Source organism: Carassius auratus, chromosome 8, assembly GCF_003368295.1.
Source record: "Carassius auratus strain Wakin chromosome 8, ASM336829v1, whole genome shotgun sequence".
NCBI classification, from domain to species: Eukaryota; Metazoa; Chordata; class Actinopteri; order Cypriniformes; family Cyprinidae; genus Carassius; species Carassius auratus.
Window position 1 is genome coordinate 14,749,086 of NC_039250.1, and position 25,236 is coordinate 14,774,321.

Here is a 25,236-nt window from a genome sequence, read left to right on the forward strand (position 1 = left end):
GTTTGCTCAGTAAGTAACAACAAACACATAACCCAAGTCTTGTAGTCAGTCTCATGAGAGAGAGTAGCTGTGAATGAGGGACGTGCTGACTTTCATAGTGTTATCATGCCACAGCAAATTGCCACTGGCACTTCCTTATAGTGCAGACCGTTTGAAATTGAGTTCATGAATTTCATACATTTTAATGGGTCTGAATGAGGAAAGAAGGCTAAAGTTGTGAAAGTTTTATTCACCTCTTGATCCTTAAAATTCTGTCAGCTGTATGAAGCCGAGCAGCTCTAGCAGATCCGTGTGATCTGTCAGTCTACAGAACTGACACTCAAACACTTTTTTATTTATTTATTTATTTTATTATTATTTTTTTTACTTTTGATCAGAATTCATTTAAGAGTTCAAAGGTTCAGGTTAATTATTCATTAGAATAATTAATGTTGATGACAAGCATTGATGTTAGAATATATACAAATATGTATATAGAATATAAAAAAATTTCTAAGAGATTCAGAACATTCAGAAATGTGAAAAAATACATGTTTTTTTTCTAAGTGTATGCACACATATTTTAAAAAGGTTTTAACAAAAATCCACAAATTACAAAAGTATGTGAATAGAAACAAAACATTTATTATAAATGGTTAATACATAAAGTCATTATGAATCTAATTTAAAGTACTGTAGTTCAGCCAACAATTTGCTGTTAATTTACTGGGAAAAGTTCCATCCAATTACCTCTAACATTATTTATTGCAATCTCAGGCAACAGGAAATGTCAAACATTGTTCTACGTAAAAAATTTGTGGAAACAGCACAATTTTTTTTTTTAGTTTATTCAAGTACAGTTACATGAGAGATTTGAGTATGCTTGCAAAGTTGTTATTGTGTGTTATTGTGTCATTGTTACTAACTGGAAATTTGCGTTCATCTATCTGTCTATCAATCTATCAATCAATCAATCTATCTATCTATCTATCTACAACATAGGTTTCTAAGTGGTGTATGCACAATCTATTAAAAAAAAGGTTTTAAAAAATGGCCACTGATAACAAAAAGGGTGTGAATCTTTCTATAAACAAGACATTGAAAACAAAAAGTTTAATAAATAAATACATGTATTATTAATACAAGACAGAGATTTGAAATGTAGCCTACATGACAGGAAAGGGAACACCCACAGGAAGTTTATGTGCAGACATGATTGGCTGCAAGACTATAACCAATAGAATAAACCCTTTATTTCTCCTTCATCCAATCAGTAGTTGCCTTTGGCTTTCTTGCCAGTTGATTGACGCTTATCGCTAGGCTTTGTATGTAAAAGGATAAACCTGATACTCGTCACTGGCACACGATAAGCGCCTCCAGATGACGCAGAGATCTGCTGAATGCGCTGTGGCCGCGTCTCTTGACGCTTTTGACTGAACCGGGTGTCACGCGGTAGTATTGTGACTTGCTGTTTACCTTCAGAGCCGACAGCTAACGTTGAACTTCACACCGTCAGACTTTTAGGATTTTTTAACCACATATTTATGATAACATGTATCCCGAGACATTGGTAAACACGTCGCGGGCTGAGCACAACTAAATGTGGAGCAGTTCTAAGTGTTAAAGTACGGTATGTTACTTATGTTTGTTGTTAGCATGTTTACTGAGTAAAATGTAGAATTTGCTAACGGTATGTTGTTTTATTGTCGGTTGAAATATACAAATAAGTCAGTAAGGTTAAGAAGTACGTGTGTCAGAATTTTATTTGGACTCTGTCGTGATTTATTTCCTGAATTTCCATTATTGCGAAATGTATAGTTTTGTGGTATCACGTGCTTTTAAATAATGACAGTTGTTTTTTGTTCTAGGTTTGGATATTGGATTTTGGTCTTGAGAAACAGCATATCAGGATATGGCTGGCAGGGGTGTAAACGAGAACACTCCTCTTTTGGACAACTCTGTGGCCTCAACCAGATCGGAGTCGGTGTTTAATGGCAGGAGACTGGCCTGTGCTGCCATCCTGCTGGCAGAGTCTTTAGAGCGGATGGCCTTCTATGGCATCACCTCGAACCTGGTGCTCTTCCTCAACAGCAACCCCTTCTTTTGGGAAGGGACTTCGGCCAGCCAGGCCCCCTTGATCTTCATGGGTGTCACTTATTTGATATCGCCTTTTGGTGGCTGGCTGGCAGATGCGTTCCTTGGCAAGTTCATAACCATAGCCTTGAGTTTAGTTCTATACCTGTTCGGGATGCTGCTTTTCCCCTTCGTGGCCTACGATGACACCAGGACCTCTCTGTGTGGAGAAGAGATGGCGTTCCCAGTGCAGCCAGCAGAGTGTTTTCCTGAAAATGGGACTGTGCCTGCCAATGTGACCTGCATGAATCGGCCGTCCTACTGTAGGCCTGCGATCTACAGTGGTCTGGTGCTGGTGGCCATTGGCGTGGGCACTGTGAAATCAAACATCACTCCATTCGGAGCAGATCAGGTAATGCATGGGGTTTCAAAATGGGGTCTGGGGAGGCGCTAGGAAGGGAATATTCTGGGTCTGTTGAGAGGTGTGGATAAAAACATTTAAAAAATAAATAAGTTAAAGAAAATAAATGTAAAAATAAAATTAAGTAACTGTTTATATTTAATTTGAATAAAATAAATGATTAATTTTTTTTAAATAATACATCTAACAGTAGATAATGTCACTTTAAATGCTTTTTTATGCTTTTTTTATAATTTTGTTTCCTCAGGGTCTTTATACATTTAAATAATTAGCAGATTTTAATTTTAATTTTGCATATTTGGGGGGGTATGTGGCATCTAAAAGACTGAAACCCCTGAGGTAACATAATTCACTACACCTGAAGAGTTGTCTAAACTTTTGAGTAGGTTCCAATCTCAGAGGGCACAACCTCGAATTGATTCTCCGAGCAATATTTTCTACTATGTCTGGCTTTTATGAAACTCTAAATGGTAATAAGACCTTTAACGAGCTTGCTGGTGTTTGTTCTTTTGGGAGCTTTAGGTAAACCCTGGCTGGTGCTGTCTGTAGATACGAGTTATTGCTTTTGTTTTTATTTTATTTTTTGGGATTTGGTATTGGTTTTCTCAGTTTTTGGTTTAGGAACACAAAAGAAGACGTTTTGAGTAAAGTGCTGTTTGCTTTGTCCATTTGCTTTAGGGGCTGGTCATTTTATACTTCAAAAAGGATGCAAAGTATCATAAAAGTAAACGCACCATATTCCAAGAGAGTCGTTATGGATGCATGTTATATCTTTGTGCAACAACATTTAATCTTCCTTTCAAGTGGGGGCTATAAACTGTTGGGACATATTGTCAATGAATTGAAATGGAGAGTGGATCTATTCGATTAGTAAACATTATATTTGTAAATTAATTGTGAAAAGATGCAAAATAAAAAATGGCACAAATCAGACATGGCCCTTTCTCTCATGAATGAACCAACGAGAGACACAGGGTAGGTACATAAACCGAATATAGCTCACAAGTCATATGGACCACTTTTATAATCCGTTTCACATTCACTTCACACTCTTATTCCTCATTCACTTTCAATATAAAATTAACCTTTTGTGTTACACAGAAGATCGTCATACAGGTTTGGAATGAAGCAAGAGTGACTCATTTTACCTAACATCGTCATGTCTTAAAAGGAGCTTTAAATTAACAAATTCAATAATAGAAAAATTTAGAATTTAAAACACTCGATCTTATAAATCAGTGCTTTATTGCTTAAGTATGGGTTTCTGCATTTCAGAAAGTGCTATTGTGGTTCCCTTGGCAACAGCAGTTTTGTGATGCTTCCTTAAATTCGGACACACCTCGGGGCACTTTCACTTCACTTATTAAATGACAAGACGCATATAACACACATTTCTGAGGTACTTTGAGTCTGAATTAGCCATGTGGCCTTCAAAATGACTTGAGTCACAAGATCTAAATTCTTAGAATTTGGTCACTGCGAAGGTCTGTTTTTTTAGATTCGGTTAGAAGAACTACATTGCCTTCTGAAAATTGAATGTGTTGTGTTGCTGGGGAGAATTAAATGCTGAAGAAATTCAATGATGTAATGTAGATTGATTCTCAAGTAGCACCACCAAACATTTCTTACAATGTCCAAAAACATTTATACAAAAAAAAAAAATATATATATATTACCAATTTAATCTGATTACATGACCTCTCAGTGACATGAAACTTTACAGTAGCCCTGTACAGTGGGGAATATCCCTGTTTTGGACAAACTGTAAGGAAATAATTTGCTAAATGACTAATTAGAAACCCCATATGATGATGAGCAAGACTCTTCTGCATGATTCTCTGGCTGAAATACACATAACACGCAAAATGATACTAACTACTTGGGAAGTAAAACTGCCATCTGTCTTTGTTGGTTTATCTATCTGCTTGACAGATTTTTTTATTTTGTTACCTGGTCTGCTGGATTATTTGAAAAGTTTGAAGAAAATAAAAACTCCAGGCTTATTTTTGCAGTGTGGAAGACTTGGATTAGGCTAGTGTTTATGTCTGTTGACTTGCTGCCTTGTTGTCATATGATCATCACGTGTTTTTTATATTCAATAAAGAAATGTACTGCAGAATGTGCCATCTGGGTTGCATTGTGGGGCATAGATCCCATTTAAACACTGAGGAAGTGGTGCAATGAACTGAAAACTGGCTTACAAGTTACAGCATATTGACACTTTCCCCAAAATTGGTGGATCTATATCTCTCATTGTATGACTACAGCTGCATGTTTTTAGCTTTTTGCGAGCAGACATCGCTTTAGAAAAGCATGTGCATGCACTTCACACAAGTTTGTTAATGCATTTAGTAAATTGCAAGTCATTTCTTGAATTAAATGAAGAATGTTGGTATTGAGTGTTGATGTGCTTATTGACAGTACTTTGTAACGTCAACGTTTTTCTATCTGGATATTGTGTTCATGTTATTATTGCCTGTGTTTGTTACTGAACCAGTTATAGGACTGGTTATTATGAATTTAAAAGTGATTTAGTTATTCAAATAAGGAGGATTTTCAGTTAGTTGTTCCTGTGCACTTAAAACTAATAAAACAAGTAAATAAAAATGAATCTGTAATCATGAAGTTCACACATGTATTTGTGATTTCTGTCCTTCCAGGTGAAGGATCGAGGTCCGGAGGCAACGCGGCGGTTCTTTAACTGGTTCTACTGGTGCATTAATCTTGGAGCGATTTTCTCGCTGGGTGGAGTAGCTTATATTCAGCAGAACATGAGCTTCTTTACTGGTTACATCATCCCTGCCGTCTGCCTCGGGGTGTCCCTCATCGTCTTTGTTCTGGGCAAAACGGTATTTATAACCAAACCTGCAGATGGCAGTGCCTTCAGCGACATGTTCCGGATCCTGGCCTCGGCCCTCTGTGGACGCGGGCCAAAAGAACCAAGTCTGCTCAGGTGAGGGCCACATTTACTTTACTGAATAAAGAAGTCCACATGAAACTAATCTTGCCCTTGCCTTCTCTTTAAAAAAAAAACAACAACAACAACGTAAGACTGAAAATTGGGTCTACGGTCGTTTTTATGTGACACTTGGCATTATTTATTAATATGGATGTGAGTGGTGGATATGTTAAAGTCTTACGTCAGGTCTCAGCTTGTGTACACAAGTAGCCTGAACTTGAAGCCTGAACTAAGTTCTATAGTAAAGTAGTTGGACAACTGTATAATAATGGCATTTTGTTCATATTGTGAGGGGAACTAAATAGGCTATATAGTGTTTATAATGTTTATAAATGTTTCATTATATTAACTGATACACACACACACACAACAGTTATGTAGTTGTTTGCAATTAAAAGGTTGATGGGTTTTTGCAGTAAGATCAGTTTCTCTTTCACGAGATTACTTCCTCTTTTTGGTTGGGTTATATTTTCTCCGTGTTGTAAAGTCTAGGGGCAAGGCTTCTATTTTGAAATTTTAGAGGCTTGATATTCAATTCTGATTGTTTTCAGCCTTCACATTTATCAATGTACTATCATTTGTACGATACGATTTCAGGAATCACAAGTAAACCCTGTCGTAGGTTTGTGTGCTCGGATCTGCGCTCAATTCTATGTTGGGTTGATAAGTGAGGCCCATTTTGGGTATTGCTTTTCTTTTTCACTTCCTATTAATGAAAAGATGCGTTTTTGTACAAGTGCAGCAAAGAGAAGAGTAAAAAGGATGCACATTAGTTTGGCAGTTATTGCATATTCAGAAAGTATAAATAATGTCATGTTTATAAAGATTTATTCTTAAACTTCAAAATAAATGTGGCTATTAGTCTTTATACAGTTTCTACTGTGTAAAATGGTTTTGGTTTGTTAGATTGTAAATGTATGCAGTTCTTTCGTGGGAACCTAAACTCCAGGTTCAGATGAGTCTATTAGTCTGTAATGTTATCCCTCATCTTCTTCTTTGATCCACCTCTCTTGTCTGTCTCGTATGTTCATCGTGTCTCTGTGGCATAAGTTACTGTCAAGTGCCGAGCCCTCTGTCTAAAATCAAAGAACAGGCACTTCATGAAAAAAAAAAAGTGATGTTATTATTTTTTAAGTTGGCCAAAACCGTGATTCTTTCTTTAGTTATCTTTTTTGCTTTCTTTATAATTTAGTGTTTTTTTTTTAATTAATATTATATTTTTTTAAAATGAATGCTTGTTAAAATCCTTGTTTCCCCCACAAGGCCAAAGCCATCTCTACTGGATGGCGCTAAGGTGACGTACGGTGGGCGATTTTCAGAGGAGAAGGTGGAGGAAGTGAAAGCGCTGGTTAAAATACTTCCTGTTTTCCTGGCCCTCATTCCGTACTGGACTGTCTATTTCCAGGTAAGGTTTTTATGGGTGGGTGTACTATGTCTGTCAGATCTGTTATGCCAGTTATTGGTCCTCAAAAATAGGAAAATGTACCAACAATGTATTTATACCTTAATTTACTGTAGTTGTGACAGAGGATGAATGGGAAATTGCATAGGTATTTTATTAGGTGTCTTATGCAGAAGGAGAGCCATGGTGGTGATGAACGGTGTCGTTGGCATGTCAAATACAAGTGATGGATGTTTATAAGCAGAGATTTTGTCTCTGACATATTAAGGTTTGTCAAATTTGGAGCCTTTATGGAATGGGTGGGTTTAAAGCCCTTGAGCAGACAGGTGCTTCCTTGAGGGACTTTATATGTGCCTTGCTGGGGCATCTCTACTACTAAAGCAGCGTTCCTTCAACAGCCGGCGTGGGGCCCGTAACCGCTGAATTTATGTCACCTTACCACAGAAAAACAGAGGTTGTGTGTCAACCCACTCTAAATTTCAATGTTTAAATATTTTCAAGGTCTGTCTCTCTCATTTCTGCATTTTAAACCACCTAAGTGAAATTTTCAGCCATTTTTCATTTCTTACTTCCCCCACAGAACACACTTAGATTATCGGATAATGCTTGTCTGATCGAATGGACATTAAAGTGTTTAAATAAATGTTTGAATTCATAACAGTTTATTAAAAGAATGAAGAAACCATTTGTGTTGAAGTGTATCTAATGGATCTGATATTTGGAATATTACAGGAATCATACCTATCCTCGTGTATTGAAACGTTAGCAAGAATCTCCGGCTGATGTTTAAAGGGGGGGTGAAATGCTATTTCATGCATACTGAGTTTTTTACACTGTTAAAGAGTTGGATTCCCATGCTAAACATGGACAAAGTTTCAAAAATTAAGTTGTAAGTTTGAAAGAGTATTTTTGTTCCAAAAAAACCTTTTCCGGTTTGTCACAAGTTTCGGAAAGTTTTTTTTCGAGTATGGCTCTGTGTGACGTTAGATGGAGCGGAATTTCCTTATATGGGTCCTAAGTGCGCGCTCTTCTGCCGGAAGAGCACGCGCTCCCGTAGAGCAGAGCACTGAGAGGCTGAGCACAGCCTGATCAGAGCGAGAGCGTCGCGAAAAGTCACAAAAGAAGTGTGTTTTTGGTTGCCAGGGCAATACAACCCTGCACAGATTACCAAAAGAGAAACAGCATTAAGGGACCAGTGGATGGAGTTTATTTTTACAGAGCATCAACGAAGTTGTGCAAGTGTTTTTGTTTGTTCCCTGCATTTTGGATTGCACATCGTTTATTTCTTAAGGATAATGCAATCCCAACGAAAAAGGGTCACGATCGTGTGTTGGAACCACATGCGGTGAGTAAAACTGCTTCAAATATCTCTGTGTTATTAACTTAGCTATCGGCGCGTAAGCACATCAAGTAAACAACATGCGATGTTGTCATCAAACTGCACTTTCCACATGTACAGCTTAAAAAAAAAAAAAAAAAAGACGACATAAAGTGGAACTTAGTCATTTTCCAAAACTGCTAAGCAAATATATACAGTTTCAGTACATACCACATAGCATACCGCCTTTGCTGATGCTGCTCTTGTTAAATTTCAGCCTCTGGATCTGTGTCACAGCTTCCACATGCTCTCAACTCAAAAGCCTACTGGCGCTCGTGATTCTTTAGCTCCGCCCACACGTCACGCCTCTAGGCGCTCGTGTTTTTCCGGGAAAAATTGGTACAGACTATCTTTCTCTTATAAATATAATATAATAATAATAAAATAAAAATATAATAAAAATAAAGACTTTTTGGAGTTATGAAGGATGCAGTACTACTCTATAGGTACTCAAGATTAACAGGATATTGAGTGAAAACGAGCATTTCACCCCCCCTTTAAAGATGACTGGCAATGAAAATGGTTTGTCAGATTTCCAAAGTTGAGTACAGTTTGTTTTTATGAGCTGATATTTGCTGAAAGTAAGCCATTTCCTTGTTCCAGCATTTGCGCAATTGCCATAGACTGTATAAAAACATGGACATTGTGTGTGACGTCACCCATAGGTTTGCGAAGAGCATTTTTGAATCCAAAAGTAGGCGGAGCTGGCCGTCGCCATCTTAACAGTGCGTCACCTCATGTCATTCGAATAATCGAAAATGGGCAAAAGGGCGGGAACTGGTTGCTGAAACCACGCACACCTAGCTCGACAGCTGTATCTTCAGCGGCAATCCACCTGTCACTCAAGTGGCTTTGCCCTTAATTATGCAGAACATTAAGGCTTAATTTAAATGGATGAGTTATAAAAAAAATTCACCCCCCTCACAGTGGTCATGGAGAGCAAAATTAGCTATTTAGACCAAAACCAGGCTGTAAATTTTATTTTATTTTTTTATTCTGTAAAGTTGGAATTGACTCCCTTTTGCAGCCAGCCTCTACCGGACAGTCAATGAATTACAGTTTAAGTCACTTCCATTTGGGCTTCACGATAGAGAGTGAGAGGTTGCCGCTTGACAATTACGTATATGCGTAATATGACTGTAATGCTGTGTTGCAGGACATGGCTCATAAAAGCGACACTGTCCCAATTTTATCAGGATGTCTGTTCCTTCACCTTAATTATTTTCCAGATCTTGACCGCATGGTAACAACAACAAAAACGTATATTTATGCTGTAGAAGTCTTCACTTTAAAGGTGCATTGAGTAATTTCCTTCAGTGAATGCAGCGTTTGTGGTCATTTTAAATTGCTGTGGAACTGTTGGGATAAGAATAATTGTTTTGTAGTCTATCTCACGTGAAAACAAGATTCTTGTTCTCCAATTACCACAGAAGGTCAGCTTTTTGAGGCCCTGTCATCCCATATGTTTTGTCTGCAGAGACGCTTGCCAACTGTTAGAAAGGTTATCTGACATTGTTAGTCCTCGTGGACTTAAATTAAAGTTCGAGTAAAGAACTTTTCTGAAAAATTCCTAATGACTTTCTGTATGAATAGATATTGCTTAATGTCTTCATGAAGAGCCAAACTGCTTATACTGGCTGAAATATTGTCACTTGCTATTTTCTTCCTCGGCCCTATTTCAATATTCTGTAAAGTGTCTCTACAGGTGGTAATTGGATCATAGTAGGCTGGTAAGAACCAGTGCAGCCTACATGTTCATGTGTGCTGTTGTCTTCACTTACAGATGCAGACCACATATTATCTCCAGAGTCTCCATCTGAGAATTCCTGGAGACGTTTCCAACTCCACAGACTCCAACCTGGTAAGAGAACCGCTATTTCAGTGCCAATAATGTCAGATCATTTCCAAATTGGCTGGAAAGAAAATTATAATTGCTTTGTTAATGAAGAATTCAATTATTTAAGTGGTTGGCCTCTTTTTTTGCCTTTGCCCTGGTCAAATTCCTCATCAGTTATCCCATGTTTCTTATTGGGCCATGCTATTAAGAAGCAACAGTTTCAATGCCGCAGATGTTTTCATTAATGATGCATGTGCTGCATATAAATTAAATATGACTTTGTCAACGGCATTTTCATTGATAATTTTTCTCAACAAAAAACTGTCTGATTAATTGTTAGGGTTGACAAGAGACTTTAATTTTGATTATTTTAGTGCAAGAAACCTCGAGTAACATTATAAGTGAACACAGCAGTGTAAAATACGGTATGTTTAAATGACTTGTATTCTCAGGTTTAATTTGAGAGCAAACAGGATGCCTGTGGTGATGCCAGGTGCTTGTGGTGTTTGTCTGGCTGTAGAGTAGAGGATGTTTAGGATACTCTTTGGAGACTCTGGCACGCATGAGCTAGAGAAATCCTTTGAAAACCAAGGTATTAACTTGAAAACCATGACCCTCTCTAATCACAGATTAGCACCCAGCACCTGCATTCTCATCTGAACTTGCTGTTTATTTGTTTTTGTGCATGTGTGTGTGTGTGTGTACGTGTGTGTGGGTGTTTATGTATACGCTCTACTAGGTAAGTGTGTCAGAACCTTCGCTTTGAATTAAATCCACTCAAAATGGTTTCACAGTGACTAATCCAAAATCACGACTCTGGGTCTGTCTGATCAGCAGAGACAATGCAGTCACATGTAGCTCTATGACCATGAAAATGCATAGACACAAATGTAACTGGTTGAACAACATGTGCATTTGTGTGTGTACGTGCCATTTCACGGCTGTCTGAAATGGAGCTATCCAGAATTAGATTCAAAGTCACATGGTAAGGACAGAGGAAGTGTGAAACTACAATGGGGAAGTGAAAAAGACGTAATTGGCTGTTAAATAACAGCGCTCTAGAGTGTAACAGCAGGGTCACATTGAAGAGACTGTTGTAAAGCACCTCATGCTCTTTAAATGTAAATTTCCCGAGTACTTTTATTGTGGTTATGCCATTTTCTGCTAACATTTAAAAGTATGACATGGGAATGCTTGTTTATTTTTTTATGGGATTAGTTCTTATAGATGGATTAGCTTGTCTTGACAGGTCAGGCAGTCAGAATGTATAGGCTACGACTTTTTCTGTAATGAATGAATGAATAAACACAGTCCAGCATCTTCAAGCTTTTTGCCTAACACTTAAATCAAAGATGAAACATTTCTCTTTGTCTGGTTTAGAAGGAAGAAAAGTGTAGTGGTTGAAGAAGAGAAGAAGTGAAAGACACTTTTGTTACGAAAAAAAAAAAACTAACTTGTTGGACACTGTTTTTCTTTAACTAGTCTATACAACAATACTTGTTTTGAAGAAAATATGAGTTCTGCTTGCCTGTGCAAAACTTGCTGCCTCATATAATATTTCTTAATATTGTGAAAACCTATTACAATTTGAAATGACTGTTTTATAAATAGCAGTATTTTAATATGTAATTGTTGTAATATTTTTACAAATATTTTACAAATTTTTACAAAGCTCAATTTACAACTTTTTTTAATTTTGTGTGGAAACCATAATGATATATTTTTTCAGGATTCTTTGAATGTTTGATAAATAGAAACCGCTTTAATATAAATAAGAAATAGGTAACATACTGCCGTTTGATGACACATACTTTTGATCCAATTAATCCAAAAAACTAAAAAACGCTGACCCTACTTTTCAACCGTACTGTAAATATGTTATGTTGTTGTATGTTAAGCTGGTAAAAATTGCTTTTAGAATGTTGTTACAGTATGTGGTTGATTAAAATAAAATTGTGACCTTGGAGCACAAATCCAGACTTAAAAGGATAGTTCACCCAGTAATCAAAATTATGTCATTAATAACTCACCCTCATGTCGTTCCAAACCCGTAAGACCTCCCTTCATCTTTAGAACACAGTTTAAGATATTTTAGATTTAGTCCGAGAGCTCTCAGTCCCTCCATTGAAACTGTGTGTATGGTCTACTGTCCATGTCCAGAAAGGTAAGAAAAACATCATCAAAGTAGTCCATGTGACATCAGAGGGTCTGTTAGAATATTTTGAAGCATCGAAAATACATTTTGGTCCAAAAATAGCAAAAAATGCGACTTTTTTCAGCATTGTCTTCTCTTCCGAGTCTGTTATGAGAGAGAGTTCAAAACAAATCAGTTAGTGATATCCAGTTCACGAACGAATCATTCGATGAAACCGGATCTTCTTGAACCAGTTCACCAAATCGAACTGAATCGTTTGAAATGGTTCGCATCTCCAATAATCATTAATCCACAAATGACTTAAGCTGTTCACTTTTTTTAATGTGGCTGACACTCCTTCTGAGTTAAAACAAACCAATATCCCGGAGTAATGCATTTACTTAAACAGTACACTGACTGAACTGCTGTGAAGAGAGAACTGAAGATGAACACCGAGCCGAGCCAGATAACGAACAAAAGATTGACTTGTTCTCGAGTCAAGAACCGTTTCTGTCAGACGCGTCCAATTCGTGAACCGAGGAGCTGATGATACATGCATGTGTGATTCAGCGTGAAGCAGACCGACACACAGGGCGTCTGAACTGAACTGATTCTTTTGGTGATTGATTCTGAACTGATTCTGTGCTAGTGTTATGAGCGCGGGTAAACCGAAGGCTTGAATCAAGGGCAATCATCACAAATGAAGTCACTAGGTTGAGCGCAAAAGAACCAAAGATAAAAGAAGGTCTCATGGGAGTTATTAATGACATAATTTTGATTAATGTGTAAACTAACCCTTTAAGTCACTGGGGTATATTTGTAGCAATTGCCAACAATACATTGTATGGGTCAAAATTCTTGATTTTTAAATATTAAATAATACCATGTTCCTTGAATATATTTTTTAATTGTTATTATATTTTTGATAAGAACTTCATTTGGACAACTTCAACTTCATATCCTAACATTCATGGAAAGTGTATTTATTCAGCTTTCAGATGATGTATAAATCTGTTTAAAATAATTTGGTGGTTCAGGGTCACAAATGAGTTGAATTGAATTGAACAAATTAATGTTTATTTTAATTGTCGACCAGGTGAATTGGACACTATGTTTGCTTAAGACATACAAAAACATGACAGGGAACAAATGAACAAATTGTGTAAACAAATTATGTGGTTTTTTTTCCCCCCTGAATGTCATCTGGCAGGTTCCATATAAACGCAGTTACACACCTTTATTTAACATATAAACAAGTGTATTTTTTATGCACAATATTACAGTGATTATGCTTAATAACATAATACCATGTAAGGTAATGTACATGCATTAAACAATGTTTTTTTTTTTTAGCAGTTAAATATTACAAACTGTTTCAGAAAAAAAAGTGTGTTCCCTGATTTTGCTCTAAAATATTCTATTCAACAATCATGTTGATGAGTCAGAAATAGAGGTCCTTCCCCAGCTTCCTGTTTCAATAGAAATCAAGTCATTTGACATTCTATCGTGGGTTTAATGGTGTTTCTCTGGAGTGCATGCTTAAGTGTGCAAATCCCCATCTGTCGCTTGTTCTCTCACACACAAGGGCTTCCCCTTCTAAATGAACATGTGCTGCTGTAGATTTGTCTCGGTGGACCGCACAGCCTAAAGGGATTTCAGTGCAAAGTCTTAACAAGGCCAAACTGTGAGCTCTTAATTAGGAGATACCCATAGAGAGACACAGACACGAGTGGTAATGTGGGTGAAAATGATATGATGATAGAATGATGCAAGCTGGCAATTTCAAATGGAGAAAAAAGTATTTAAAAGTGCATGATGATGAAGGGGAGACAGCGCTTGGAGGGACATGTATAAATTACCAGTGCTTAGTCAAAGAAATGTAAATGTAATGAGGGAGCAAGCTAGAGAATTAAAAGTGTTAAAAGCATCAGTAGATTTGGGACTGACTGAAGCTGTAGAATTAAATTCAGACATTCTGACTGAGGCACGCTCTCCACTTAACCGACTAATACTCTGCTGGAGGTGCAAATGTGTGTGTGATAGGCCTATGAACACCTGCAGGCATGGATGCATAATAAACCTCTCTTTTTGAGCCCTGGCATCTGGTCCTCTGGCGTTGTATTTCACAGGCATTATTTGATTAACGTCAATTAAAACGTACAGATGGTGAAGTATTGTACAGGGTGTTTGAATTAATTACACCCAATCAGATCAAGACTTGATTTGAATTGATTGGGCTGTTTTTAATTTTTGCTGCATGCATAAAGCAGCGTCGAACTAATTCTGCTCATTCAGATTATCACGTCCTGTCTATGCAGGATATGAGGACAGATGATTTTCCACAGTGGCCAAAGTTAAAATACCGATAATCGGAGTTAAAACTTGTCATTTGACCACACATTTGTGTCGCAACTACTACTTGCTGTCTATGCACCCTGGATATGAATTATACCTCACATTTTATGGCTTCTTAGTAATCAGGGTTAATGTACAAGAAAGAAAGATAAATTTGTTAAGAGTGACTCATTTCTAGAGTCCAGAATATCAAAGAGACTTGTGGCTGTGGGCTTTTTTGGACTTGGGCCCATAAGCAAGAACGGTCAGAAAGCTTTATCAACTTCATAGAAACACCCTGACATCCACCCAGAACACCACAGCAACAAGATAGACTGTGTTCTGATTCTCAGTGTCCATAGTTGTTGTTCACTTGTCGTCAGATATCTGTTGAAGTTCATTTGACAAAACGTGTTCAGTTTGGAACACCCTGCAAAGTTATCAAACATAAACAACCCTTGAGTCATGTATATTAGAGGAGTTTGAGCTATGATGGCTTACATCAATGTACTTATGTTCATTTAATATACTTGTAGAATGCATGTAGGTGTGCTTGTATAAATATGAATGTATTATTAATTTAGGGCTATAAATGTCTTTTTTTTAAGTGCTAAACTGAGTGATAATCGTCTGATGTTTAATATGAAAATGAACGTAATTTACTTACATTAGATGTGTAATTTCTCTTAGTTAACCATAATCATGATGCATTGTGACTGTAACGCTTCACACACTTTAAATCCGAAAAAAACACATACAAACAACACCTGGGAGTAATTAAACTCGTTTCACTGGCTTTATTTGATTCAAACTTTTGTAAATACTGGGTTGATGTGCAATGACAGTTGGGTAATTTCCCTTTCAACTTCCTGTGAAGTGATTTATTGATGTCCCTTCAGACTGGAATTTCGAATTTAAATGGTACAATACCCTATGAAGTCCACTTCGTAGGGCACTTATGGTCACATGATACACACACACAAAAAAAACAAACTGCCCGTCAACCACCTGAGTGACATCAGGTTTTGCATATGCAAACCCTACTCATTTTCTTTTTCTTCAGAAATACAAAAATGTAGCTCTTTATTAAGGGAGATGTTTTTCCTTTCACTGTCAAAATGGTCTTAAATGTCCACATCATCTATATTACCGAATAGACTTTTAAGTGTTGCATTGGCAAACCCTACACATTTTTATTTATTTATTTTTAGAAATGTAAAAATCTAGTTTCTTACAAATGCAATTTTTTTTTCTCTCTGTCAAAAATCTCCAGAATCCATCATTCCCAAATAGTTTCGCTCTAGGTGATGCACTTTTTTTTTCCCAGTTTGCTCAGGTTTCCATCACTCATCAGTGGCATGTGAGTGGAGCAATCAGCTATTCATTATGAAACAGGTGCTCTGATGCACGCTCTTCAATCCCCATGTGATATTAAAGTACTTAACAATTGATTAATGATTTTATGGGCTGTTAAGAGACCTGTCCCTCTCTCTTACTGGATAAGTTTTACACCCATTGACCAGCACTTACCACATGAGGGCGCTAAGGTTGCTGTAATGATTCGGTTTTCTGCTCTCTCTCTCTCTCTCTCTCTCTCTCTCTCTCTTTCTCTCATTCCTATGCTCTTTCAGAATTCACATTTAGACTTATACTTACTTTCTCAGTGGGGGACAAATAGAAAAGAATGAAGCACCTGAGTATTTTGAGTGACCTGCACGTAGCCTGGTTCCTGTTCGTTTTGTAAACATGACTCATTGTATTCCCCTGTTGTTCCTAGAGTACCTTTCGCTTCCCGGCAGCTTGGCTGACCATGTTTGATGCCGTGCTGATCCTCATGTTGATCCCCCTCAAGGATAAAGTGGTGGACCCCATGCTCAAACGCAAGGGCCTGGTGCCCTCACCTCTAAAGAGAATCGCTGTGGGCATGTTCTTTGTCATGTGCTCGGCGGTGGCAGCTGGTGAGTCAACAACACACACTAGATGACATGTATTTAGTGCATCATCAACACACACAACAAAGATTTATGGCTGAGTCTGTGAACCTGTGCTTTTTGTTCTTCAGCTTGCTCTCTTGCCACACAAACTGTCTGTGTGCTGGTTTGTGGGGTGGAAGCTTCTTTATACATATTCACAAACTGACACTCATGTGGGAGTGTTTCAGTGTGATAACAGACATTTGCATACACATTTTAAATATATGTGTTAAAATATATGTGACTGTCACGGTAGTGAGCTTTCATTTCAGACTTCATAAGGTTCATATGCTGTGTGTTCAGTTTTATGTGACATACTGTAACACACATGCTACAAAACACTGAGACCTAAATTACACAATCATATATCCTTAACTCTAGTGCTGGGTATAGCCAGCTACTCCGTGATATGATACACTTCACGATTCAGTACATTGTAACATCATAAATATGCTAATCTTGAATGAAACAGTACGTGTAAGAGAGACGTACTGCGCCACATGAGGGAGTGAATTTGTGAGGTCAGTCTGTAGCTGTTCCCTCTGAATTTGTATTGTACTGTGTCTGAAGAAGGTTCCTCCAATTGTTACTAAAGGTTGACTGATGTTATTTATCATTATTAATTGTGTTTATTCATTTAGGAATGAACAGCAACACTGATTTTTGACATTGTAATTGGATTACAGTAATAATTAAAATAATGTACACCAACTTCACCATGTTACCTGTTGGCAATAATACAATGTAAAAATTGTATAAAACCTTTAGACGGTGCTAAGGTTAGTTTACAAAGCATAAACATACATAAAAAAAAAAAATTGGGGTTGTGAGATTTATTTTTTTGAAAGAAGTCAACTATGCTCACCAAGGCCTCATTTATTTGATTAAAAATACAGTAAAAACTGAAATATTCTGAAGTATTATTACAATTGGAAGTAACTGTTTTCTCTATTAATATATTTTAAAGTATAGTTTACTCCTGTGATGACGAAGCTTAATTTTTAGCAGCCATTTTTCCAATCATTCTAATATTTAGCATCATTCTTTTATGCTGATTTGCTGACCAAGAACAATTTATTACTTATGTTAAAAACAGTTGTGCTTAATATTTTTTGTGAAAACTGTGGAGTATTTTTTTCAGAATTCTTGACGTATGTAAAGTTCCAAAGAGCAGCATTTATCGGAAATAAATGGTAAAATAAATGTAAATTAATTTAGTGTTCCTGTGGCTCAAGTGTTAGAGCATTGTGTTAGCAGCGCAAGGTTGTGGGTTCAATTCCCAGGGAGCACATATTAGGTAAAAACTGTTAGCCTGAATGCACTGTAAGTTGCTTTAGATAAAAGCGTCTGCTAAATGCATAAAATGTAAATCTAAAATGTGAATATAAATATTCTGTAACATTCAAAAATGTATTTACTTTTAATAACTTTAATGCATCCCTTCTTAACAAAAGTATTATAAAAAAAATCAAAAAAAAACCTTAGTAACAGTAGTGTGGACTGCTCAGACAGTAGCAGTAGTTAAGCACATTTGTACTATTTTGTGGGATCAGAATTTATTGTGGTTTGTGGTTGTATTCAGATGGTCTGGTGGTAAAACGGAGACACAAGTTTGGTGCAACTTCTTTTGGTGTTCAATTTCAATGGTGTGGAAAAAGTCATTGTCCTTAAGAAGAACCTGGGCGATCCTCAGGAACAGACTAGATCATGTAATGGACAAACAAATCAAAAGTGGAACATTTTACTAGACTTGTGCCCAGTTACAGTTTGTTCGATGTGAACCAAACACTGCATTTTTAATCACAGCGTTGTACATGCTACAGGCAAAACATGACAGTAAGGCATCAGTCAATATAGTCCAGAGTGGTGCATGGATCCATCATCATGTGTCAAGCCAAAATAGAATCAATGTGGAAGATAAATTGTCCAAACATGTAGTCCCTGGTGTAACACACTCAAGACAACTCACAGATCGAGCTGACAAACACTGTGACATCAAAATGCTGAGCCAATATTAAGAGTTTGGTGAGCTATCAATACATACACACAGACAATTGTGTCAAATTGTGTTTTCTTTGTACTCTTCACCTTATTCTGAGAAATGAGTTAATCTCAGAGAGGTTATAAGTTTTCCATTCGTCAGATAAGGTACAGTGACTCCAAGATGGCAGAGATTCGATGTAGAATGACTCACCGACAAACACCCACATGCTCTTGACACGTTCACACAGACCAATGATCTCCCCTCTGAATTCTGTCACTCCTATCCAACCTTGAGCCAGCTCTATTGAACCCTGCAGAACGTGGATCGATATTCCTGCTTGTTCTGACAGTTAATATTCATACAGCCCACTGTTCTGGAAAATACCAACCTGAATCAGCGCTTTTGCTCTTTTCATTATTCCCACAACATATTTTTTGCAGAGGAACTTTCACTATCCACTCACTTGTTGTTTCCTTCGAGGCCCCCCAAAACGAGGAATGTATCTCAAAACCTAGTGATCTATATAACTTGATTGCCTTTTTTTTTTGGCCATGTACGATAGAAATGCGTAGGATTTTGGCCAAAATTAGGTATCTTCATGGCTCAACAATAAGTTTGGCCTACATCTTATTTTTTTACCTTTTTTTGTTTGCTGTTGCAATTTTATTTGGTTTAAATGGATTAAGATGTTAAATTTCAAGAATGATTTGTTATAAGACATTCAAATCAATTATTTACAAATCGTGCTACACCATTGTTTTCCAGTTTATTTTGAAGTATGAGTTAAATTTTTTTAAATAAAAAATATTCTTTCAATAATTTATACATTTATAAAATAATGGAAACTTATTGGTCAAGGTTTTTTTTTTTTTTTACCTTATTAAAATAATTCAATCTAATGTTTAATAGAAAGTATTTATTTCTACCACACATTAATAAAAACATTTTTTTGTAGTGCCATGAAAATATTGGCTGTTCAAAGCTGCATTATCATCCCAAATGAGCCGACAGAAAAAAAGCGGCTCACTAGATTTTTAGGCACAGCAGTCTCCAGAAACTTCAGCACTTTCCTTCCAAGTGTTTTTGGCTTGCTCGTATGCCTGTCTGAAGTTCTGTACACAGTTGATGCCTCGCTACTAAGACAACACTTTTTAAGATTGTGTCTACACATACACAAAAGTTCGAGTCACACATTGAGAGAGTAGTCGTGGAGTGCCTGTTCAGAGGTTGTAGAAGAAGACACCGTTGACAGGCCAGCAGTTTCTCATTGTTCAGTTTGACTGCGCCCAGAACTCAAGTCAGTCCCCAGTCCAATTCCAGCTCTGCCCAGTGGATTAAACCGAGCTTAGTCAGCCTGACAGTGTACACTGCGTCCAGACATTGACATATTTCAGACTAAAGCGCTTTTTGAGTGAGATGAGTTTTGGGAGATGCGCTCTGGAGTGTGGGGAAAGTATGAATATTTTTCTCTCCCACCCTGTCTGTCTTTGACTCTTTAAACCACTGTCAAACTCTGCACAGTGAGGGAGAGAGAGAGAGTTTAGACTTTTTAAAATTCCTCATCTGTCTCAGCTGCCATCAATCTGTATAAATGTGGGTTTGTAGTCATCATGAGGGATTCTTTAAGTGGTAAACACCACAAAGTTCTGAGAAACTCAAAACAGTCAAAATAATGAGAGATTGACGTTGAGTGCTGCTTTGCTGCATGATTGCAGTTTTCAGGTGTTTACTTCAATTGATTTGCTCCACCTTTAATATACTGGTACCTGTTGACTAAAATGACTGATGTCTGAAATGACTAGTGTAGTCCACGTCTCAGATCGAAAGAAAGATATTATCTAGGTGATCTGTAAAACCATATTTTATTTTAAAACTTATGTCAGCTCTATACAACATAATCAGTGTGAGGTTGTGCATGTGAACGTGTTCAAAATTTTAATATGACAAACTTTTCCAAATCTACCTTCTAGGTCTTTCTCAGAAGCACTCATTCTAACGGTCTGAGATCTTGTAAACACAACATTTCCTGGTTTTACTGATAAAAACCTGTGCACCCTGAAGCACTTCTGGAAATTGAGTAAAGCCAATCAATCAGATTGTAGGTTGCAATTTTGAGAATGTGCTTGCCAATTTTGTGTGCACTAGGCAGCATACCAACATACAGTTCAAGGACTGTCTGATATAGAAAACTAATAACAGACCAGGAACTTAAAGACGTAAAAGTCTACAAAGTAATTGTTGGGTCCCACTTTATATTAGGTGGCCTTAACTACTATGTACTTACATACAAAAATAAGTACAATGCACTTATTGTGTTCATATTGTATTGTAAAACACTTTTGCTGCTATTGAGGTGGGATAGGGGTAAGGTTAGGGAGAGGGTTGGAGGTATGGGTAAGTTTAAGGGTGGGTTAAGGTGTAAAGTATGGGTCAACAGTGTAATTATAAATGTAATTACAGAAATTAAATACAGATGTAATTACATGTAGTTTTTTTTTTAAATATAAGTAGAATGTAAAAACATGTATGTACACAATAAGTACATTGTACTAAATTATTAATTAAAATAGTAAAAATAAAAAGTACATAGTAGTTAAGGCCACTTAATATAAAGTGGGTCCAATTGTTGTTTTAAAGCGCTCTGGAATTTTGTGGCTTTTAGTTTTAAGGTCATCTACAAGCTAGAGTATTCCTAAAAGCAAGTACCATTTTAGCACATGTGTATATCTTATTCTTCTTGGAAAGCAGACTAAAACATAATAACGCATTTATCTTGTTTTCAGGGGTACCGCACATTTTTTGTCCAAGAAAATGGTCAGTCATTACCTGCTAGTTCAATTTATGTCTGACATCAGGGATGCAAATTTGTCACCTTTTGGGGAAATTTGCCGTTTTGAATTCAAAATTGGTCATTTGTGTAATTTGTGTAGATCAGGTGAGTTTTTACATTTTGTGGGGAGAGGGGCTTTTTACAGTCTTTTTTACTACCAATTAAATTCTGTACCCACTTGTAGTCAACCGCTTTTAAACGCTACTGTGTGTTTTTGCATGTAGACTTTGGTCGCAAATGATAAAACCACACATTTTCACAATGTGTTTTTGCAACGTTGAGTATAGCCAATCACAGGCATATCTGCTGAAAGCAATGGCCAGTCTGTAGGTTAGTCAGAATTCCCTCTAAACTAATATTTGTTTTCGCAAGTTTAATTTGAGTTCTACACGCTCGCAGAGCAACCTATTATAATGAGAGAGAGAAAAAAAAGCATATACACTGTGTAAATAAGAGGTTGATTATGTAGTTAATAATTCATTATATTTGTAGTTTTCGCATGTGTAAGCTCAGTCAGGTGCGCTAAAAGAGGAGCCCTTTGCTCAGGTTTCTAAAAAGTTTTTTTTTTGTTTAAGAGTATCGAATGTCCATGTAAACCGTTTCAGAAGTAGCAAATGAATGTGTAAAAAAACTGCACAAGTGAATCTGCTTAATTGTTCCGCAAATCATTGCTATGATTGACAGCGAAAATAACTGTAGCACTGGTTGGAATGAACTGAATAGCTGAATGAACTGAATGTGAAAGTGATGTAGAGTAAATTCAGAGCAACAAAACTACAACAGAATATATTTAGCAGCTTCTAGAGTTAAGGATAAAACTTAAACCTCTCTTTATGATGTGTCCTTTTCAAGGCAGTGTTTAAAAAATAACATTTTAAAAACATTTTTAAGATATTTCAAAATATTCATGTAATTTCATGTAATTTTCCATCTGAATTTTTGGCACGTTTTTATATCATCTCCATGAATAAAATGTGAATCTTTAAAGTGAATTGTACTGCACAACTGTAAAGTTAAAACATTAAGGCTTTAAGATATTGTGTGCTTTAAAATGTGTTTTATTTGCTATTGAAAGACAACACTTCAGTTGATGCTCATACATGCTTGCCTGACACACATGAATAAATTCTCCTCAGAGGTCCACTTGATTAATATCATTTACTCACATTTTTATCCTTCTTGAAGCATTAAAGTTTTGGACTTTTATTGGAGGTACAAGAAATCTCTCAGGGTTCATTAAAAATCTTAATTTTTGTTTTGAAGATAAATGAAAGCTTAATGGATTTGGAAGGACATGAGAGTGAATAAAGTGCAGAATTTGTTAAGTTAATATAAAATGTCACTGAGAGCATAAAACCATTGACATTCAAGCAGAATTTAATAATAACCTAATTAGTACATTTCAGAATGTGATTTTAAAGGTAATATTGGGTCACCACTCCTTGTCCAATTAAAAAAAAATGGGTTCTGATGCAAAACTAGTAGAGAACCACTGTTTTAAAAAGATGCAGAAGAAAATGACCTTAGTATTGCATGATAAAGGCAGAACACGCAGGAAGTCTAGTATGCAGTCCACAATACAGATGTTATCTAATAATAACCATTGCTTTGATGTTGCCAAGAGCGGGAGGAACTCGTTGGCACACTCTTGCGGAATCAGAATGTGCAAACCATGTTCATATCACACTCTTTGTGAGTGTGTGTGAATTGTAGAGATCAAACTAATGAGAACCTTTGGGACTCATGCTCTCCTTCTTGAGAGAGAAAGAGAGCGTCCCATCTTTTGTACTCCCACTCAATGACACAGACTGACTCATTAATAAACTGCTACCTGATACAAGCATGGTTTAAGGATGCTTACTATGTGTGAATGTGTATGTGTGTTATGGAGCATGGTGTGTGTATATTAGAATGCAGAGGGGTGAGTGTGTGTGTGTTTGAGAGACATAATGGGTCCCACTAATGGGGATTATTATATAGATGAGATATCTTGGGAAATGAGTCTTTTAGTGCCCCCTCATTTATACCCAACATATAGTAATCACACTGCTCTTTCCTTTCTGGGCCCCTTTGCTCGTTCTTTTTCTTTCTTTCGAAGCCCTGCTTGATTTCACTTTTCATAGTACATCAACATATACACATACACAGAAATGTCACCTGCGGCACACGCAACATGAAGGTAAATTGCAGGCATTCATGCAAAGAGTCAAGGATGATAAATAATAAATAATTGCAGCTTTTGATAAATAATTGCAAAGATTTTGTGACTCATCGCTTTGAATGAAACCTCAGAAGCATTAACGACAAAGAGAATGTCTCTCTTCAAAGTAATTTATTTTGTTCGTAATGTGACATACAATTATGTTCATAGATGGAGAGAACATCAAATTCAAAAATTATTTGAAATGTGGACCCCAGCACAGTTCTCAATCTACACTCCATGATTTAGCAAAAAAATATGTATGTTGTTTTAAATTGTTTTTGAGGATTATTGTTTTCAAAGTTTTGGCAGATTCAGTCACCTGTTTTCAAGTATCTGTCACTACTTTGTATAAATAGCATCTACAATAACACTGTTTGCAGGTAGTTCAAAAACATACTGCTATTTACATTTAGTGTATCTATCTATTTAAGGTTATTGCACTTAGTACAAATATCATTTAGAGTGTGAGTATACATCCAGACAGCTTTGGTGTTGACCTTTGACCCTTGTTCACAATATAGACAGTGCATCCAGAAAGTATTCACAGCACTTCGCTTTTTCACTTTTTTTTTGTAAATTCCAAGTGTGTTTTCATGTGTCTTCACTGAGTAGAGGGTTGAGTTTGGCCACACCACCATAAAGCCCAGATCAGTGGAGTGTTGCAGTGGTGTTTGTCCTTAGATTTCTCCTTTCTTCACATATGATCATGGAGCTCAACTAGAGTGAATATCAGGTTCTTGATCACCACACTAACCAAAGCCCTTCTCCATCAATTGCTCACTTTGGCCAGTAGGCCAGCTCTAGGAAGAGTCCTGGTTGTTGGTAGGTTTACCCACTTACAAAGAAATTAAGGCTTTTTACATTAGAATAAACTTACCATAAAAATTACAGAGACAGAAAACAAAGCAAAGAAAAATACAATATATAAAGGTTACAAATTTATTTGCATTTCAGTGAGTGGAATAAGTAGTGCTGGGCAACGATATTTATTTTTTTATTACTATCGCGATTAATCACATGATTGTCTGCAATTAATCGCATTGTTATATACAAAACGAATAATGCATTCAAAAGTAGTGTAGACTGTTGTGTAGTGTAGGGAGCCTCGATCATAACATTATAACAGGCCCCTTCCTATTAGAGACCTGCATGATCGCGGGACCCAACGCAGCAGAGTGCGGCACGGGACAACACTTGATGGGCAGGTACACCGAGACCCGTATGTCCGGGATGCAGGAGAATAGTTAGGGTGTGCTCATACTAGCCAATCTTAACCCCCAAAGCCTGGTTTGTTTGACTAGTGTTCGCTCTGTTTGGCAAGTCCCTGGCTCGGTTGTAAGAGATGGGCAAGAGCGCAGTTCAGTTATATGTAGATCCGTGAATGTGAGCGCTAACCACGCCAGAGCCCAGATCTTCTGATACGTGCTGAATATTTCTGAGCGGCAAAAGTGATAGATATGGAAAGCAGTGTTACCGCGTCCCATACAACTTAAAATAATAAACCACAAAGTTAACAAAACAATGAACTATTGGAAACTTACTATTTCCCATTTATGAAGTCTTGATTACGAGCTTGTTGCATTCTTTTCTGCTAAAAATAACAATGCACAGTGGTTTGTGAATGCTGATGCTTAGCTTAAATAATTTGATCGGGAGCAACCCCTCGTGTGACCCATGATTTGTCTGTATGTGTAATCAGAGCCAGTAAGCAATGGATTTTCATAATAAT

General features: G+C 36.9%; 1 protein-coding gene across 2 annotated transcripts in view; it reads left to right on the forward strand.

Moving 5' to 3' along the window:
• Positions 1–1,328: 1,328 nt before the first annotated feature.
• The window catches only part of slc15a4 (solute carrier family 15 member 4), a 56,911-nt gene continuing 33,003 nt past the window's right edge, over positions 1,329–25,236 (forward strand). The window contains exons 1-6 of one of the 2 annotated variants that reach the window (XM_026269879.1): positions 1,329–1,604; positions 1,848–2,464; positions 5,134–5,426; positions 6,696–6,837; positions 9,996–10,073; positions 16,295–16,475. In XM_026269879.1, coding sequence (XP_026125664.1) covers positions 1,892–2,464; positions 5,134–5,426; positions 6,696–6,837; positions 9,996–10,073; positions 16,295–16,475 — 1,267 coding nt within the window. In that variant the 5' untranslated portion in view covers positions 1,329–1,604; positions 1,848–1,891. Of the gene's footprint in view, positions 1,610–1,847; positions 2,465–5,133; positions 5,427–6,695; positions 6,838–9,995; positions 10,074–16,294; positions 16,476–25,236 lie in introns of both variants that reach the window. The other variant, XM_026269880.1, reaches the window with a different exon arrangement.